Source organism: Miniopterus natalensis, chromosome 7 (genome assembly GCF_054644295.1).
Source record: "Miniopterus natalensis isolate mMinNat1 chromosome 7, mMinNat1.hap1, whole genome shotgun sequence".
In the NCBI taxonomy this organism is placed as follows: Eukaryota; Metazoa; Chordata; class Mammalia; order Chiroptera; family Miniopteridae; genus Miniopterus; species Miniopterus natalensis.
The window spans coordinates 81,374,831-81,394,942 of record NC_142087.1 but is presented as its reverse complement, the minus strand read 5'-3'; the positions used below and the strand labels follow the sequence as shown (position 1 = coordinate 81,394,942).

Here is a 20,112-nt window from a genome sequence, read left to right as displayed (position 1 = left end):
CTCAGTAGGACTGCACCTAGCGCTTGGACCTTCATGTCGGGACTGGGACTTGGAGGCGGCAGGTGGGGACCTTACGTCCTGCCGGGTGAACGTGGGCCTGTGGTGGTTGCCTTCCTGCACACTGGCATGAACCGTGGCGGTGGCTGACAGCGGTGGTTCCCCGCAGTCCCTCACTCTGATTAGAAGTGTAAACCTAGGAGCCATCTGTGTGGGGAAGAAAAGGGAAGTCAAGCCCTCTGGATGCAGGAAGGGAAATGTTAATAAGGAGACATCCCATTTGAGAATTTCAATAGCAAGCCCACCAGAGGGTTTCCCACTGGCAATGGCAGTGCTGTGTCCTGGCTCAGAGACAAGCATTTCATTGTGAAATAATAAAAACCATATAACCTCATAATCTAAGCAGCCCAAGAGTCATATTCCTCCATTGTCACGGTTGATCTCGAAGCCACTGTCCTTCAGTAATGGTGTTTGAGAAACAAGGAAGTAAAGGACTTGAGAATTTGGAGTATTTTCTTGATCCAAATCAATGGTTAACATCTGAAAAATAGGTTGACCTGGAAAGAATTTTTAAATTGTTACTATTGGCCAAAGGTAGCTTATCAGATGTAGGAGGGTGGTGCTTTGCTGACCGGCATTGGGGTGTACCCCAGAATAGCTGATATATTTTAATACAAAATCAAACTGTAGAGAGACCAGACATGACAAAAGAGGCGTATTTACAGTCAAGATTATGACTGCAAGAGCAGAACACTTAAAGGTCAGAGCTGATAGATAGGTTTTAAATGTGTGACAAACTACAGACAAAATTTAAAAGGAAATGATCGCCCAGGAGAGCACATCTGAGATGTACATGGCAGACACAGGCACTCTTAATACAGAATGGACAGGTTAAAATCAGGAAGAACACAGAATCACACTAACGGAGGTGGGCAAAGGGAGGGGGGCGGAAAGGGCCAGGAAGCCTGCCCAAGCCTTCAAGCCTGCAGTCGGGGGACCGTCACTGCCCCGCTGCTGGGGGCCCCTAAATCGGAACACAAACGGTGCAGTTCGCACAAGCGTCTCTACCTCCTGAATCTATACCAAGTCAATGTGCTTGGATGGGACAGGACTTAGCTCAGATATGTTCACTGGAGCATATTTTATGAACATGAAGAGTGGCAACAAAACACAAATGTCCAACAATAGGAGGTTAGTGAAATACCTTAAAACACATCCATAAAATAAAATATTTCACTACTGGATACTGTAGGATACTGTTAGATTACAAATAGAAAATTCATGAGTAAACATAAATAAGCAAGCCCCTATATTTGTAAATATTTAATACCTACCCATATACATTTTTACTATGATGATTTTTTAAATGTATGTACATACAACAATATGCATTTGAAATTATATATAAAATCTGTGAATATATACACACAAGTATAACTGTGCATACACACTCACAAAATGCAAAGAAAACTGCTGACAGGATAGAAACTAAAACAGTAATGGTACTTCTCTCTACTGATGGTATTAAAGACGCTTTCTATTTCAGTTTTCATTTCTCGGAATTTTTCAGGTTTTCTAAAGACCATTTCACAAACTAAATAATGCCTTTTGTTACTAAAATAGATGCACATTCTACTAGGAGTGGTTTGGCTTAAAGACTCAGAATCTGTAGCTCAGACTCGATGCCTTCCAGGAGAGAAATTCACAGCCATGTGCAGGAACTCGCCACCCAGCTCTGCCTTTCCCTCCTGGCACCAGGCCTTGATTTAGATCCGTATTTACATGTGGCCCTTCCAGCGGGCTCAGCACAGCCTGAGGCTGCAGACCTCAGGCACTCGCTCTGATCCAGGGCCTGGGCCCTCGGGATGCGGACAGGGAACTGCCTCCCTGACGGCAGCTGGGAGCAAGTACCCCGCAGTTTCAGGGCCACAGTGTCGGGGCCACAGTGTCGGGGCCACAGTGTCAGGCAGGAGAGTCTCAGGGCACAGGGAGGAAGGCAGCCTGGGGCCCGCGCACGCACCTGCTGCGTGGTTCTCTCACACTGACACTGAATTCTCCTCAGGGAACTGCGCTGCGTGATCGTTTATGTCGCTGATCCTGATGCTGAAGGTCAAGGAACTGTCCACGATCTCTCCTGTCAAGCGATTCACAACATTGAAGTAAACCTGGGAAGCAGAGAATTGTTAATGTGGCAGGGCCTTTGGCTTGGTGGCACTAATCAAATAACCGTCAGAATCACAAGAGAGAAAAGAAGCGACAGGGATGTTTTCTGCACGTGGAAAGGGCCCTAGCCTTTTGTTACAGCCGGAAGATTTCTACCCTTGCACAGGTCGCCACAACTGTCCGCTCCAGGTCCTCCGTCCTCAGCATGTGAGGCCTGTGAGAAGGGCAGTCTCGGCCCCGCCCCCCGCTGAGCCAGGATCTGTGTCACAACCAGACCCCGGGTGGTCTGCACTCATCGCAGGCTGGGAAGCACTGTCCCAGGGTCCCCTGTGACCTCTGCTCTTCTTCTCTTACAGGCCCTGCAGGTTCTGTGGAGCATGGAGAAGACTTAGAGTTCGGGGAAACTTTCCACCTGTTTAAAAGTTAGAGATGCAGACCTGTCAGTGAGTTAGGGGTATATACTTTCTTATGTATATAAATATTTTGAGATCATGGGAGAAAAACTGCATACATCAATTCTCTCTAATGTTAACACCTTTCCATGCCAAGGTGTTAATGTGTAGCCAGCAGGCAGAGAACCAAGCCTGCTTTTCAGCAGAAGGCAAAACAGAACAAAAGCCAACATGCTAAGATCTTCCTAGAAGGTTGGGTTGTACGTGATCCACCTGCCTGCGATTCGGGCATTTCACTTTCTAATTCCCTTTCCTGATTTTGTACCTGAATTTCAACTTCACAGTGGCCTGTGGCGTTGGGTGATGAAATCATAAAGAACACCTGGATCCACACTAAGACTCTGTCCCTAGGTGTACAGTTGCTCGCTCATCAGCTATTTGGCAACCCAGGGGGTCTGTCTGTGCCTCTCTCCTTAGAATTCAACTGTGGGTCTTCAAAGGATGAACTTGCCTGTTTTATGCCCCAGAGACCCTGATCTGTGGGGACTCTGGTCAGCAGACGGAGGGGTGTAGCAGTTCATAGGACTGCAGAAATCCTTACAAAGCCAAAGTCCAAACTAAAGATTACAAAATTAACCTGGGTCCCGTGCACCCTTCTGAAGCTCACCACGGCGTGTAACGCGCCCGCCTCCCGGAACCGGCACACAGCTAACGTGCTCGCCACAGACGCGATTCCTGCCAGCGCGGTACAAGATCGGGTCTAGGCACCGGGAAAGACGGCGTTGTCTCTCGGTCAACAGGGCGGTGAACATGCATCTTTCCATTCTCATGGTCTTCTACAGAAAACAGACCAATCTCTGGGTACTCACCCACACCCGGCCCACTGGTTAAATACATCAGTGCCGTGTGATTAGACATGTTACTGAACAGCCGGAAGGACAGAAAAATGAAAAAGTAATGAGCATAAACCGGTGCCAGGCCGAGGCCCAGAGGCTGCAGTGAGGGGCTGCACCCACAACCATGTGAGGGCTTGTCCCAAAGAAATCAGCGGATCCCAAAGATGCAAGGACGAGGAACACACTGACCATGAACAGTGAGAGCTGGAAGCAACGCCAGTGTGCATCCACATGGGAAGGATCGCTGGACGCTGCCCCGTCACAGGGCTCGGGCTCGTATGTCCACACTCTGCCCCAGAAACAGGGTGACGCACAGCGGAGCAGGAGAGGGGCCCGCGGGACAGCAGGCGGAGGGCGACCCCATCTGCTAACACAGATGCCCGTGGTGGACCTAGAGCAGCGCCTGACGGAACACCTGCCGGCTCCTGCGTAGTGGCTGCCCGTCCGGGCTGGCATTTAGGAAGAGCTCCGAGTGAGCCCGCTCTGCGCGCCTTACTCATCCTGACCTGTTTAATCTGGGATCCGCCCTGCAGGTAGCACAGTCACTGACTGCACTGTGTCCACAAGGAAGCGGCGAGGGCCTCTAGTAGAGGAAGGACTTGGGGTGTCTGGACAGGAACTCCCCGACTCTTGGGAGTTCACACTTTTAATGACTGAACCTTGAAAACTTCCTATAGATGGTTTTTATAGTAGGCATATACTATTTTTATAAACATTTTAAAAATGAGTTATTCCTCATTTTGTTCTAGGAATCATAGAATGTCAGGCTGTAGGGGACTCAGTCACTCAGTGTGACACTCAGAGGCCCATCACGGCCAGAAAGGTGGTGGAAATAAATGGCATGGGCCAAGCGTAAGAATTCTGGCATTCCAGCATCACCACGTGTCGTCTTTGGTGCTTCAGTTGATCCTCAGTCTCAGAGTGAGGGAGACAGTAGGGAGCAGTGGGGACTGGGATGTTCTGGGTTCCTCAAGCCCCATCTGATTGCTGCCATGTGAGAATGGGCTCCATATGGTCAGATCTTACAGTTTTTTAGAAGTCTATAGAAGGCAGAACTTTTAATACAATCTCCCAATTTTTTCTAATTTCTTTATTGTGATAAAATCACAGCATAAAATTTACTATCTTGACCATTTTTCAGTGCACAGCTCAGTGGTATTAATACATTCACACTATGCAGACTTCAGTACCATCATCTCCAGAGCTCTTTTCATCTTGCAAAAGTGACACTCTGTCCCCATTAAACGCCCCCCCCCATGACTCCCTCCCTCCAGCCCTGGCAACCACTGGACTACTTTCCTTTTTTATTTTCATCTCACTTTTGCCCCTACCTCCCAGTTTCTGGTAACTACAGTCTCCTTATTTTTAGTTATTTTAAAATAATGAATTTTTTTAAAAAAGACTCTGCTTGGCCAAATAACTCAGACCTACAGGCTGGAATTAACCAGCCCGTTGCCATACGTGACCCCGGCTTTCTCAACGAGACTCCGCGGAGGAGTCACCCACTCAGCAGAGGAGGCATCGCGAACACAGAGCACTGTCCCTCCTCGCACCCGGCCACCTGGCCTCACTGGCACATGCGGGCCCTGCTTAATCCAGGGGACAGTGGTGGCCTTTCCCAGGGAAAGAGCAGCTGCCTTACCTCTCCAACAAATTTGGGAAAGGGCCCGAGGTCTTCTTCCTCCAGTTCCAAGGTGGTGACAACCCATCTTCTCTTGTATCGCCGCAGAGGTGGGTGGCTCTCTCCCTGGAAAGAGGGTAACAGTGATTAGCAGGAAGCGGGAGGTGCTGGCAGGCACTGGGCTGGCCCGTGACACGGCCTTTCTCATCCTCACAGCAGCCTCTGATGCTTAGAAATGCCACGTGCCTGTTTGCTCCCTAACCGCAGAGTTTCCTAAATCGTGAGACATGTGCCACCCAGAGACTCCCCAGGACCCACGGGATCATTTTAGGGGCGATGGAGACATAGCAGTGAAGGTCACTGCCAACTGTGTGCCTACGCCTGTCCTGTAGCAGACGTGCAAGTAGTGGAATGAGGGAGAAGTTGCTCCCTCCCTCTCTGTCTGAAATCATTGAGGAGAAGTTGCCATTCAGGGCTGATGGGTCCTTACAACCTCTCTTTTTTTTTTTTTTTTTTTAATATATCTTTATTGATTTCAGAGAGAGGAAAGGAGAGGGAGAGAGAGAGATAGAAACATCAATGATGAGAGAGTCATTGATTGAGCCTGCAACCGAGCATGTGCCCTGACCGGGAATCGAACCCTGATCGCCTGGATCCTAGGTTGATGCTCAACCGCTGAGCCACGCCTGGCCCGGCTTTACAACCTCTCTTTCTACTGATCTCCTTGTAATCAAGACAGAAAGAGTGAGACATAGACTCAGCATTAGGGTCAGAGACTTGTCAAGCAAGAGACTGTAGATAGAATTTAACAGCGCGGTTGTGTTTATATCACGTGTGTTTCACAGTTACCGTCTACTTACTACACATGAACCTAGTTTATTGTCACATTAATTTTTATCCATAAAAATGTACTTTAAAAAAATGACTGAATTAGGAAGTGAGTTGACCACAAGAACGTGAGGAAGGAAATGGCCCAAGGTGGCCCGAGCGTGGGGGTGGGCACGAGTGGGCAGCCCTGGGTGCCACAGCCACACTGGAAGTATTCAGTCCACTCTTTTGTTCCCACAAAAAAGAAAATGGCGTGGATCCGCCTCGGGCTGATCTCTGATGTTCGCAGATTGCTCATATTCTAATTAGACATCAAAGCACCATCTGCGATCCTTTGGCAGCCCGTCAGATTCTAAAAGCCCACATCCAGTTACTAAGTCATTTCTGCCAGCCAAACATCACCAGGACCCTGACCACGCACAACTGCAACCCAGTCCCCCAGCGAAGTGGAGCCTCGCTTGGTTTATAAAGAAGCTGACTTCCAAACCCACCTTCCTTTGATGAGTAAGGTCATCATTTTCTTGCCGGAAGCTGTTGATGAGGTTGACCTTAAAAATAGAAATGACATTAATTAGTAGGGAATGTACTTATCAGAATCAGGAACAAACACAAATCATGAAGAATTAGGGGGAGGAAAGAACTGCATTTAGTTTGAACAATATAATTCCTTGTTCTTGATGTCTCAATTCATAATTACCACTTATCTTGTGTAAATACAGAACTAACCAGAGACTTCTGCCCTCCTGCTACCAATGGTAGGGACATTTACAGCCATGAAATGAAAAGGTGGGGTCACGCTGTCTGCCCAGGCCCAGCACGGACACGTTGATGTGTGTACCTGTGAAATGCACCAGGTGGTAATGGGTTGTGGGATTCCAGTGGGCTTTTCCTGTTTTGTTCTTTCCTATTTTTGGACTTTATCTTATAGTAATCAATAAAATAATAGAACTTAGTACATAATGACTTACATTGAGGGTTATTTATTATTTTATATCTCAATAACCTTCATCCCCTCAAAACACACGCACACATATACAGTAAAACTGTAGAGAATGAAAGACATCTGAAGTTTCTGTCAAAACCAACACTGAACATGTGTGTTGTGTGTGTGCATGTGTGTGCATGCATGCATGTCTGTGTGTGTGCATATGTTTGTGTGTGCTCATGCGCATGTGTAGGCATGTGAGTGTTGACACTCATAATTCCAGGGTATTCATTTTCACTGCCGTATAGCAGTTCACTAATGAATAGAGGATGATTTATTCATCCATGCTCCTGGGGAAGGACATTTAGGTTATTTCCAGTCGTTAGTTATTACCAAAAAAAATGCCACGCTGGTAACACCCACACCCAACAGAAACTGTCTGAAGCAGCAGTTTGCAGAGCATCCCTCACCAGTCTCCCCGACCTTATCAGAGAGTCCACAGGCCAACCACTCATAATAATACTGGGAGGCCTGCACTGAGAACACAGGACACCGGTGTGGAAACTGCTGGAGCCTCAGCCCCAGGGAAGGCAAAGGCCCCAGGCTCCGCTAGCTGCCACGAGTCTTCCTCCCCATGCACAGGCAGGAGAGAGACGGGAAGACAGAAAAAATTCCAGTGCATTTAAGAATGAAGCCGTTGGTGCATTCGCTTAACTGTTGAAATCACTTGCGGAACGGTGGCGTGGTGAAACTTACGGCTCTCACTGCGCCGCAGCCCTGGAGTGGGCGGGACGTCTCGTTGGCACTTCGTGGCCAGGTGGGAAGCGGGCACAAAGCGGGACTGCGCCTGCGAGCGCGGGCTGCCCCGGGGAGAAGCACTGGGTGATTGCTAGCGGCCAGTGACCAGGCCGCTGTGTCTACGGAACAGCAGTTACTTGACAGGATGACAGGCTGTGGTTGTTCGGGTAGACGCCTGACGGACAGGGAACAGACTGAGCCTGTCACTTAAAGAAAAGCAGCGCACAGCATCATGTTGCTGATAATAAAATGTAAGCTTTCAAGCAAAAAGCAGGATTTTGGAAAATGCGTGTCTGCTCCTATGAGCTTGACAGCTCTCCCAGTACTTAACAGTTTTTTCTGATATATCCATGGAGTTATTAATAAGTGTGATTTTTAAATTGATTTGAGAGAGAGAAGCATCGATTTGTTGCTCCACTTACTCAGGCATCATTGGTTGCTTCTTCCATGTGCCCTGACCAGGAATTGAACCTACGGCCTCGGCGTATCAGAACGATGTTCTAGCCAATTGAACTACCCAGCCAGGGCATAAATGTGATTTTATCTTGTGGAATAAAATGTGTCAACATTTGGAAGATCTACATGACTGAATGAGCCAAGAGTTTCCTAATGATGAACACATCACATTCCAAAATCCTGCATAGGTAAGAGTCATCCAGAATGGAAGAGACCGATGGTTTCAATGTCAGAGTAAGTTCGTTAACAGACAGCCATGTTCCACATTGCAAGGAAGGGTTAAGAAACTACCTGTCACCCTGGCCGGTATGGCTCAGTTGGTTGAGTTTCATCCTGTGCACCAAAAGGTTGCTGGTTCGATTCCTGGTCAGGGCACAGGTTGCCGGCTTGATCCCCAGTGGGGGGCGTGCAGGAGGCAGCCGATCCATGTTTCTCTCTCACACCTTAGTTTGTCTCTCTCTCTCCCCTTTGCTCTCTCTCTAAAACTCAATTTTTTAAAAATCTTAAAAAAAAAACTACTTGTCAAATTCAGGGCTATTAAGTACTGTGTTCTTCCCTTTCCATATACATATCTGAGTGAGTCTGGAATTTTTCACGTGTTTTAACCAAACAAGGTTTACAACAGGCCGAATGCAGACTAGCAGGAGAATCCGGTCATCAGCTTTTATATCGCGTTCAAGAGATTTGCAAAAATACAAAAGTGTCACTCCTCAAACTAAGTGGAATTTTAAAAAATAGGGTTATTTTTCATAAAAATGTGATTCATATCAACATGTGGTCAGTTTGTCATCATTATCTAGAGTGACATGAAAATTGTGTTTAAAATTCCCCAGCTTGAGCCTCAGCCACACAGGCGGGAGCTGTCTGGCTCTTGGTAGTATTCTCGAGGGGACAGAGACTGCAGGAGAGGCGCAGCTGTGTCTTTGCTTGTCAGGGTGATGAACACCCTGGGTGGGGACTTCAGAAGAGACGGGTTATAGACGTGACAGCTCTCTGCAGAATGAGTCCCAGTTTCAAATTTGGAGATTAGAGGAGTGGGGAGTAGAAAGCAATGGTGACCTAGAAGAGCTAACTCGGTGAGAACACTCACAGCTCACTATGGCAAAAAGTAACCAAGAAAGTGCTCCCAATGCCAAGCTACCGGTGCCAACAGGGCGCCCCTCTCAGGGAGCCACCTCGACTGTGGGTGGGCGCCGTAGAGGGATTTTCCCCTATTCCGTTTATTTTACATCCCAGTGCTTATTCAAGTGTAAGTATCCAATAAGTAGTTGCAGCATGGGCACTGAATAAATAGCGCCAACCATTTCACTGTGGCCAGAAAGCCAGAAAGACACAGACAGGCAGATGGCGCACCAGCGGGCCATTGCTGGGCCCACCCTGCTGTGCGCTTCCCTGCTTAGTCTCACAACCAGGCCCAGTAAGTACTGACGTTAGCTCCCCTTTCGAGGGAAGAAGATACAGCTGAGCCGGTGAAGTTCAAACCCTGAGGCCCGGGCCACCCTCCCCACATCAGGTCAATCTAAACCTCTGGGGAGGGCGTCTGGATTTTTATAGCTCCCTAGAAGAGTCCAGCTTAGGCCAAGGTGAGCACCAAGGTCAAGTGATTAGCCCAGTTCTGCAGCCAGAAGAGGAGGGGCCTGGTGAGGAAGCCGAGTGGTCCAATCCAGCCCCACAGCCTCTGCCCGGAGGACTGTGCTGCCTCCCCCTCGGGGGGACTCACCAGCAAGGCTATAGCCTCCCAGCTCTCCCCCCTCCACAGAAAGCAGATTAGGCAAGTCACAGCCAACAGGCCTCCGCCACACTAACTCCACCCACGAAGTGCCAAGGAACAAGCCCTTGCTCTGGGCCGGGCACTTTAATAAGCACTGGGCATGTAAAGAGACAACAGGCCCAAAATGAAGTCACTTGTGCTCAGCCCTACGTCACCAAATGAAGGCTTAACACCGTAATACCTGTAACGCTGAATCACAACCCTCTCCCAGGAGTGGGTTCTTAAACCCATCAAGCTGGATACCTGGTCAGCAGCCTGACAGACCCCCGCCGCCCCCAAAGGCAGGTGCCTTTGCCACAGCCAGCCAGCCCTGGGCCAGCGTAGCTTCCTGCCCGCCCCCTGCCTGTGGCACTCTCCTGGCAGCTCCTCAGACCTCCTGCCTGTGCGGGAGACAGGATGCTGCCCAATTCACCAATCACTCGATAAAGCCAGTAAGATCTTTAACATGTGCCCATTCGAATGTTGTTTAACAACCTACACAACTGAGATGGTCTCACTCTTACGTAAAGTGTGGACAGAAGAATTGGTGGAAAATGTGTGTCTGTTGATATAAATGTAAATAAAGTGGTGTGTGCGTATGATCCAGTTTTGTTTTTTTAATCCTCACTAGAGGATACTTTTTCCATTGCTTTTCAGAGAGAGTGGAAGGGGGTGGGGGGGGGGAGAGAGAGAGAGAGAGAAACATCAATGTGAGGGAGACACGCCGATTGGTTGCCTCCTGCTCATACCCTGACCAGGGCCCAGATCAAGCCTGCAACCGAGGTACATGCCCTTGGCTGGAACCAAACCTGGGACCCTTCAGTCCTCAGGCCGACGCTCTAACCACAGGGCAACCAGCCAGGGCTATAGCCCAGTTTTGGATGGAGCACCCTTAGCCTGGCTCACCACTCCCCCAGACTGTGGCCTGAGCCCTCTGTGTAACTCCTGGCTCTTCGCTGCCCACACCCTGCTAGATCTCTGCAGCATCACTCCTGCCAGTCTCAGCTGGGTCACACTCAATCCTGGTCCCTGAGCCGGCACAGAGATCATCACAGGTACAAATCGTGGGTCCCAGCCCGCTCACCTGCAGCAGCAGCAGCAGCACCAGGAGGGACGGCAGGGAAGGAGGGCCCCTGGAGCTCATGCCCAAAACCCAGAGCCTGAGCCTGCTGGTTGTGGCAAGTCATCCTGGGCTGTGGTCTCACTGGGAGCCAGACACGGGGCCTTCTCCTGAGTCACTCTGCAGTCACTGTGTCACTGTGTCCCAGATACTCTCATCTCAGTCATCTCAGCCTTCCCCTCCCACCCCCTGGCCATTCTTGGGTGTATCAGGGTGGGGATGGTTGAGCCCTGACCTCCTAAGCATCTAGCAGGCTTCCTAGGAAGGGTGTGGAGGGGAATGAAATGGCCACAGCCACTCACACTTGCCAACACAGACCTCGACCAGGGCCTGACCAGGGGGTAGGGCACAGTCAGAGGAACCAAAACCAGTGTCTCTGGTTTCTGGGAAAGTGGGGCTTTTGTTTCTTTGTGTTAAGTTTCCAAGTCGAATGTCCCACGATTGACCTTTTTCTTGTAGCAGGATATTTAAAGGAGTATTTCCTATAACCCCTCTCCTTTGTAACAAAAGAACTGGAAAAGAACTCCAAGAAAGAATAACTTTATTGAGGAGAAGAGAGAGAGAGAGAGGGGAGGGGAGGGGAAAGGAGGGCAGGGGAGGGGAGGGGAGGGGAGGGGAGGGGAGGGGAGGGGAGGGAGTCAGCTTTTCTTTCTGAAGCACTAGCCGGTTTCATCCCAAACATGTCTCAGGGCTCTGGGGTTTACAGATGTTTTCTACCAAAATCTCTTTCAAGCTTAGAGAAGTCTGCCTTTTGGAGTTTGGGATTAAAGAGGGAGGGAAGGGAGATGGGAAAGAGACTCCCAGTAGGGGGGTCTCTATACCAACTGGGGGTCATGCATCTGGCATTAGAATTCCGGAATAGAATTCTACTCCATCAGTACTTAAGGTTGCAGTGGCCAAGCTTAAAACAAGATCTGAGACCCGTTAACCCTGATTACCTTAACATATTACCCTGTTATCACATTGCCTCTTTTAAAGCCACAAACAGTTCTTCAGCAGTTGAAACGAGGCAAATTCTCCTCCTGTACATCCCACCTCTGTGAGATGCTGCCAAACACTGCAATGTGAGTCATTCTTATCTTAGTGTCCACATTAATAGCTTATCATTGAAGAGTAACCCATGCAGTTTTAAGGTCTGTAAATATTGCCTGTGCACAAAGAGAAACAGACGAATAATTACTGAACTTACCGCTTTGTGCTTATCTTTAAACGTATATTTTACCCCATGGTGGTCTACTGGCAGGCTTCACTAGGTGCATCACTGGTTCAGAGTTTATAGACCAGGAAAGCTCAGCCGTGAGGAAGGCCTGTGGGCGGCACAGACGGGCTGGAATGACGAGGAAGATGGTAACACTGAGCCAGAACGACTTGCCCTCCAAAGGCGCGGGGGGGCTGGGCGGTGCAGGGCTCCACTTTTACATTTGCTGTAAGTGGAAAGAAACTGGTATATTAAAAACAACCAGATTTTCAACATCCTCAAACAGTCCCAAATAACCGCGCAAGAGGCCAGCTGACCATAAAGCAACCCTCCTCAGTGAGGCCGCGCCCCTCGGCCGGCGCCGCGGCTTCACCTGCCCGCGCCGCGGGGAGCCACCTGGAGGACCGCCAGGCCCCGCGCGCGTCCTCGCAGGCGCAGCGACGCGTTCCGGCCGCCAGGTGGCAGCCGCAGGCAGGGTCCGCGGGCTCGGGACCTGCGGGGAGGGGTGGTCCTGCGATGCGGGAGGGCGCGAGCCGGCCCCGCGCCGCAGGCTCGCCTGGGTGCTGAGGGTGCCCGGCCGACCGCAAGCTCTCGGTGTGTTTTATGATAAACTTGTCAGGCTGAGAAAGGGTGAGTTTCCGGAACGGCCCATGCCGCCCGGGCCCTGCGAAGGGCGGGCCCCCGAGGTTCTTTCGGGGGCTGCGGGCCAGCGCGGCGGGCACTCGCGGGCGCTCCCGTCTCCTGGGGAAGCGGGCCGCCCGAAGGCTCGGGCCTGCCTGGGAGCGGGGGAGGGACGGAGCTTGACTGACAACGAAGAAGCATTAAACCTTCTACAAGGAGACACCAGACTCCTCAGGACTCCCCAAAATATGGCAGCACGGATCCTGTCCCCCCAAAACCCGCGGAGCCCAGAGCCCCGCCTCCCTCCCCGTCGCCACCCGAGGGGCAGGCCCGGAGGGCTGGGTGGGGGCGGCGTGGCCGCGGCCGGCGGGCGGTGCGGGCTGGTCCGCGCTCCCCGCCCGCACCGGCGGCGCGCCCTCCCCGCGGGCGGGTCGGTGGCGGGGTTCCAGGCGACCGGAGCGGGAGCCTCGGGGGAAGCCCCGGTGACCCCGAGGGCTCCTTCCTGCGAGCGGGCCTGGGCGGGCCTGGAGCGGGCCGCTCAGACGGCGCCCGGCTGACCAGCCGTGCCCAGCGGGCGGCGTGGGGGGCGGCAGGGCTTCCGGCAGGACGGCGGGAAAGCGCCCACCGCGCCCCTTGCCCGGCGGGGGACGCCACCCCCAGGCGTCAGGGAAACGCGGGTGAAGGAGACGGTTGGTCTTGCAGCTGCCTCCCTCGCAGGCGGCGGGGCGGGCGGGGAGGTGCGGGGGGGCGGGCCGCGCACGCGGGAGGCGCACGTCGGGGCGGGGACCTCTGGGCGCCTGCTTCCAGGTGGCAGCGCAGGGGCGGCGCGGGGCTGTTTTGTTGTTTCTCTGTCGGGCCCTGGAGGAAGCAGGGCCCGGCCGCGGGGGCGGCGGAGGTGTCCGGGCGGCAAAGCACAGCTTGCCCCCCCCGCCCCCGCCGCGGGGTGTGGAGGGCGCGTGGGGGGCAGGCCGGCCGAGCCCCGAGCCAGGGACAGCGGGCGGGGCTTCGGGTTCAGAGAGGAAGGGCCTGGGCGTCGTGGGGACGCGCCGAGGGGGCGGGCGCGGGCCCGGGGAGGAGCCCGCCGCGTTCGCCCGTGGGGCTGTCGTGGCCCGCGTGCACTTAACACTGGCTCACATGCTCCCCAAGGCAAGGCCCCGCGGCTTCGCAGTCGCGGGAATTTCTCAGAATAACCTCGAGTAAAGTCAAGAACAGAAAGAAACCCGAGGAAGGGCTGCGCTCGCGGTCGCGCGGGAGGGTTCCCCAGGCGTGGCCCTGCCCCGGGGACCCGCAGGTGACCGGAGGCCGGCGGACGCACGGACGGGGCAGCGGGCGTGCGGGTGCCCGGGGCGCAATCCTTTCAACCTCTCGGCGTGTTTGAAAATGTTTATAAGGAGTGTTGCGGGCATGAGAAACGTGCCCCTGCGTCCCGCAGCGAGAACCGCAGGCCACGTTACTGCAGCTGCCCCGATGCTAAGGGTGTGAGGGCCGAAGGGGCCCGGCCCGCGAGACAGAGGACTGGCCCCCCCCCCCCCCCAGGCTCATCTTCACCGGCCGGGACGGTTCCGTGTCCTGTGGGGGCTCAGGAGCCGCGTGCTGATTAGACGGCGCGGTTCCTTATGCGCGTGGTCCTGAGGCAGCTACCGGGCGCTGGCCAGAACCTGCCCTGAAGGTGGTTTAATCTCTCTCTACAGATTTCCAGGGAGACGGGAAGGGAGGAGAGAGGGAGGACCGCGGAGTGAGAGCAGAAGGTGGGCATCCGTCAGCTGCTCGGGCTCCCGCCGCACCGGCCGGTCCCCTGGTGCCCAGGCGTGGCCCTGACCGGACGGGAGCCCCCTTCAGGCCGGGCGGACCCCGCCCACCGAGCCACCCCGCCAGGGTGCGGGCTGACACTCCCCCTACTAATTCAACTAATAGTTATAAATGAGCGGTTAGGGGAGAAGTGCTGCCTAATAGAACAGATGGGGGTGTGTTTTGCTTTTCGCAAGTGCAGAGTAAGGCCGATGGTGCGGTAGAGCACCTGCCGCCTTCTGCGACGGTCATGCGCCTGGTTCAGGCGAGGAGAGGGGAGGCCGCCAGACGAGAGAGAGCCTGGTGGCTGTTTTGGTTTCTCTACGTCAAAACCATCCTGTTGAGGTAAAAACATGTGCTTTTTCTTTCATTAGAACACCTGGAGTTCACTTGGGTGGCCACCTATTTGCTGTGGCGAGAGAGACCACAAGGCCTGCGGGGAGGGGCAGGATGACGTCACTGGCGCTAAGCTGCCTGCAGGTGGAGCCCGCCGGGGGGGCGCAGGACACAGGACGGGACGGCGGATGGACTGGCCCAGACCAGAAGGCTGGGCATGAGGAACAGACTTCATTGTCCTGGAACCAGCCTGGGGACTTAAACTCTTGAACTCTTTGGTCAGGCTCACGCCTGGAGATACGGAAATCCCTATAGATGACCCTCCCCTGTGGATGACCCTCCCCCGTAGATGACCTTCCCCTGTGGATGACCCTCCCCTGTAGATGACCCTCCCCCATAGATGACCCTCCCCTGTAGATAACCCTCCCCCATAGATGACCCTCCCCTGTGGATGACCCTTCCCCATAGATGACCCTCTCCTCTGGATGACCCTCCCCTGTGGATGACCCTTCCCCATAGATGACCCTTCCCTGTAGATGACCCTCCCCTGTGGATGGCCCTCCCCTGTGGATGACTCTCCCCTGTGGATGACCCTCCCCTGTAGATGACCCTTCCCTGTAGATGACCCTTCCCGGTAGATGACCCTCCCCTGTAGATGACCCTCGCGTGTGGATGACCCTCAGAAGGACCTGGAAAAGAATGCTTACATGTTCAAAGCCCCTGACACCCACCACTCAGGCCACCGCATACCTGGACTTTAAAAACAGAAGAGTGTGAATGTAAGGAAATGTGCTCAAGGTGAAGGTAAGACGCCTCTGCTCATTAGCAGTCACTTGTAGCACAGTTTACCAGAGGCCATCAGTCCCAGAGTCAGTGCAGTGCCTTCAGGACCCGGAGAAAATAGACACTGATATGGGAGAGGCTTACTCATGGCCAGAGCACGAGGGACGGGTCCAGCCGGACATGTTAACAAAGCAGTCAGTCCCAACTCTGACGATGAAGTGCCCGAGAAGCAGGTTTCCCAACAGTCAGCCCCGAGGATCCTGTGGAAATGCAGACTTTGATTCTGCAGGGAGGGAAACTTCTCCCTCTACCCTGTGGGGAGGAAAGATGATTTTCCCTCTACTGCCGGGTCCTTGGCTGAGAGCCCAAGCACCACCTGACACGCCATCTCCAGGTAAAGACACAAGGAGACCTTGGGGGAGGAGGCCAGGAAGAGCAGCACTCAGGAGGGGTGCCCACAGACTGGAGGCCCTGCCTGACGATGAGTGGTCACAGGGCTTCTGGAGAGTTAGTCCTTCCTCTCCCTGGTGCAGGGCCCTTCCAGATGGAGATGTCCCTGGAAGTGGGCATCTCCCACAGAGGCTAACTGCTGCTTTCAGAGCTTCTCCTGTGTTTTCTGTTTCTTAAAAATGATCAGCCTAAAAGAATCCTTATGCCAAAGGGGCCTATTCTGGGGTGACAGACGCTGCTGCCCTTCGCCTTTTAGGGCTCCTTTTGGGCCTGAGAATTAAAGAGCCATAGACGGACAGGAGGAGAGCACAACAGCTTATTGGAAATACGCTTTGCACACCATGGGAGGCTTTATGAGGAATGAAGACCCCAGGAATCGGCAAGACTCACTTGCTTTTATGAACAGGTTGGGCAGAGAGGCAGTTGTGGAAAAGTAAACCGTGTGGCGAGGTGAGAGAAAGAAAACAAGAAAACAATTCCTTTAACAAATAAAATCTGTAGAATTCTGGTCTTGGCCTGGATGGTAAGGGTGCTACTTTCTTTCTGGTGGAGGGAACACCTTTCATATAGGGTTTTTATCTGCCCGTAAAAAGAGAAAAAAGGAAAGTGTGTTTTTCTTGTACTTGCTGCTTTTAAGTGCCCGTAACTGCAAATAGTGCGATGGCAGGGTGGTGGGTGGCGGGTGGTGTGCTCGGAGCTGCTTCTCATTCAGGAATCCTAGCTGCGCTCACAAATCGAGCAGCACAGCGTAGAACTGTGGTAGCCAAATATAACTTAACGTCAAATACATACCCTTAGTTTTCCCTAAAATATCACTCAAACGAGGAGAGTTATATTCATGACTATCCCATTTATTTAAATTCCATGTATATTTTCCAGTGTGATCATAGTTAATTCCTTAAATAGCAAATTGCTGAGGACAGGGACATTCGAGTCGTATTTTTTCAAACGAGGTCTCTATGAAGAGATTTATAAATTAATGATTCATGTTACCTCGTTGAGCATTGCTCTGGGCTACATACAGGGTTTTGCGATGTGAAAGTTCTTTGACGAGGAGGTCACTTACTGATGGGGCTCTGAGGCCTCGCCAGCTAGTAAGCAAACCCCAACCCAAGCCTAGTCAACTCCCTCCAATTCCTGGAGGGCAAGAAGGGCACCCAGTCTCAGGAGGCCAACACGGCTCTCCCCAGCAACGCAGCCACCGAAGCTGCTGCCGGGCAAGGGCTTTCCCCGCCCCTGCACCTTCTCTACGAAATTGGGGCCCCAGCCCCTGTCTGAGGAGGGCTCCTGAACAGTTTGGTTTGGTGCTGCCCTGTTTGAATCAATTTTTACTCAAGTCAGCTTAAAATTTTTAATATGCCTCAGTTTAACTTTTAACAAGGGTATGGGGGTGTTCAGTGAATGAGAGGGGGTGCCCCCAGCACCTTCGGCACCGACAAACCATTTAATTCTCTGATGACGCTAAATAAAGAACACACTTCAGGGATGAAGTCAAACAGTCCTTTTCTCGCCCGTTTCTTTTTGATGACCATAAAAATATTTTCCTTTGATAAAAAGGTATTAATAGAACAAGTTCAGTGCTATCGAAAAGGTTTAGTTGTCACCTCATGGAGGAAAAAATAGAAACATCCAGAAGTAATCTGCCATGTTATGTACACACTAATTAATTTTCAAACTACCAAAAAAATATTTTTAAACCCTGGTTAAAAACAAGACAACAGATCCAAAATGGAGTCTCTCGTGCTAGGCCCCAACTTCATTGAGTTGAGACTTAATTACAGTTTCAGCTCCTCTGGAAATGGAACCTTCAGCCAGCCAACCGGGCTGGTCGCCCGACCAGCACTAGTAGGTCATCTGCCCGATTGGGCGCCTGCCTCCCGCTAAGGAAGGTGACCTGCGGTAGCACCCACTGTGCTGTCCTGTGTAACTCCCTCGATCCTCCCCTTCTGCCTACGAGCCCTTCATTCTGCACAGCTCCTCGGGCTCCCCCGCCTGCGGAAGGGATGCTGCCCAATTCAGGTATTGTTGAATAAAGCCAGTAAGGTCTTTAACACTTGCTCAGTTCGGGTGTAACACCCCCAAAACTATAAACTGCTGCTATTTGGTGGACTCAAAAGAATGCATCTCGTCAGAGGTGAGCTAAGAGGAGCAAAGGGCCTCTCACCACGACCAGCAGCAGCTGCTCAGAGCTGGGCTGGAGCCAGGGGCGTGGTTGAAAGCACGCAGCCCTTTCTGGCTGAGGGGCGAGCCATCTACATCACGTTACTCTGACTGTATTGACCTCCCATCCAGCTCCTCTAACCACTCAACACCTTTTAGGGGTAAAAAGAGGACAGGGACTGGGGAGATGTGCGGCCAGCCTGCTGCCGTGGACGCCGCGTCCTGCTGGACGGGGCTGGGGCAGAGCCCCCTCCTCGGTGCCTCTTCACAGGGCCAGGGAGAGACCCGCTGGGCCCTGAAGGAAAGCTGCACTGGAAGCAAAGCAAAGCAAAGCCATGTCAGAACAGTCCAGACAGTGTTTTCCTACTGTCCCGTTGATCTCAAGGAAGGAAAAGGCAGATGCACAGAGACTCAGATGTGTCTGTTTTATTGCACAAAGCCAAGCTTACAGTACTTCTCCTCATTAACAGCAAAGAACCAACGTGCAGAACACTTTCAGGCTGTTTCAAGTGGCACCCTCTAGGTATACACGTATGAAAAATAACACTGCTGCTCTTGCCCTGAGGTGCAGTACCACCAAGAGTTCATATGTTACAGAACTGATCAAGCAGGTGAGCATACACAAAAGCGGAACAGGCAATATTTATATCATGGGAGGCAGAAATTCCTGTTTTTTTGGAAACTAGCCAAACAGGCCTGAGGACTATGACAAATCTTCCATTTAACTGTTAGCTCTTGTAGACCCATGGCAGCCTCTCCCAGCTCTGTCTTCAGCCACCAATCTCACCCCCACCAAGTTAGTTATAAACCTTCAGCCAGTTTAGTCAGTAGAGTTCTGAGAAACAGTCTAAACCTAAACAACTATAGATAATGCTGGAATATTTTTGTAGTTCATTTCGTATGTTTTTAAAATTTTCCTCACTAATTCTAAGCCTGAAGACATTCTTACATTATCTAAATTTCTTAGTTATTATTTTTTTTTTTTACTTTGAGTTGTTTTAATTGGTTTAAATGCAACTTGTATCTTGTATGTAAACAACTCTCCAGAAATGAGGCACTTCTCAGAAACAGAGACCATGTCACTAGCCGGGCAGGAAATTCAGTGGCTTGGACTTGAACAGAATGAGTTCATGACTCAACTTTCCCACATCATCTGCTTGAAAACTGCCGGATTTTTCTGGAGGCATTTAGTGCATTTGGATGTGTTAGATCTGTGATTGGAAATCAGGAACAGACGTGTGCTCACGTTTGCAATGCACCTGCACTATGCGTTAGGAGCTCTGACCCTGTCAATAACAATGGACAAAATAAACCACCAACCTGAGGCAGAAAAGCAAGCAAAGCCACCTTTTCAGGCTTTTAAAACTGTCTTTCCATGTGACATTATGACTGTTCCCCAAATTGAGCAACCACCTTCCATTCAAAGAGCAAGAAACAAATGTAACATCTGCGGCATCAGCTCTACATCTCTTCAGTATGATGGTGTTCAGCTCAGACCCCATGAGGCCAGCCTCACCCTGGCTCCCCGAGAGCAGCACAGGATGAAAACGTTGCCAGGATGGGCAGCGACCTGCTGTGAACCCTTCCATGTTAGCATCAGGAGTGCACGCGTGTCTGTAATGGGCTTCCAGAGATTTATCCGCCCGGAGACTCCAAAAGAGCTGTGTAAAAATCGGCAGAGGAGCCCGGCCGGGCGTGGCTCAGCAGTGGAGCATCGACCTAGGATCCAGGAGATCGGGGTTCGATTCCCGGTCAGGGCACATGCCCGGGTTGCGGGCTCGGCAGCCGATCAATGACTCTCTCATCATTGATGTTTCTATCTCTCTCTCT

At 51.9% G+C, this 20,112-nt stretch overlaps 1 protein-coding gene across 1 annotated transcript in view; it reads right to left on the bottom strand.

The window, feature by feature from the left end:
- The window catches only part of CDH26 (cadherin 26), a 28,513-nt gene extending 17,543 nt beyond the window's left edge, over nt 1-10,970 (bottom strand). Inside the window, 7 exon segments of the mRNA XM_087819326.1 lie at nt 76-204; nt 388-554; nt 2,018-2,162; nt 3,321-3,474; nt 5,083-5,195; nt 6,389-6,445; nt 10,911-10,970. Of these exon segments, the coding sequence (XP_087675452.1) occupies nt 76-204; nt 388-554; nt 2,018-2,162; nt 3,321-3,474; nt 5,083-5,195; nt 6,389-6,445; nt 10,911-10,970 (825 nt within the window).
- Between the last annotated feature and the right edge of the window lie 9,142 nt (nt 10,971-20,112).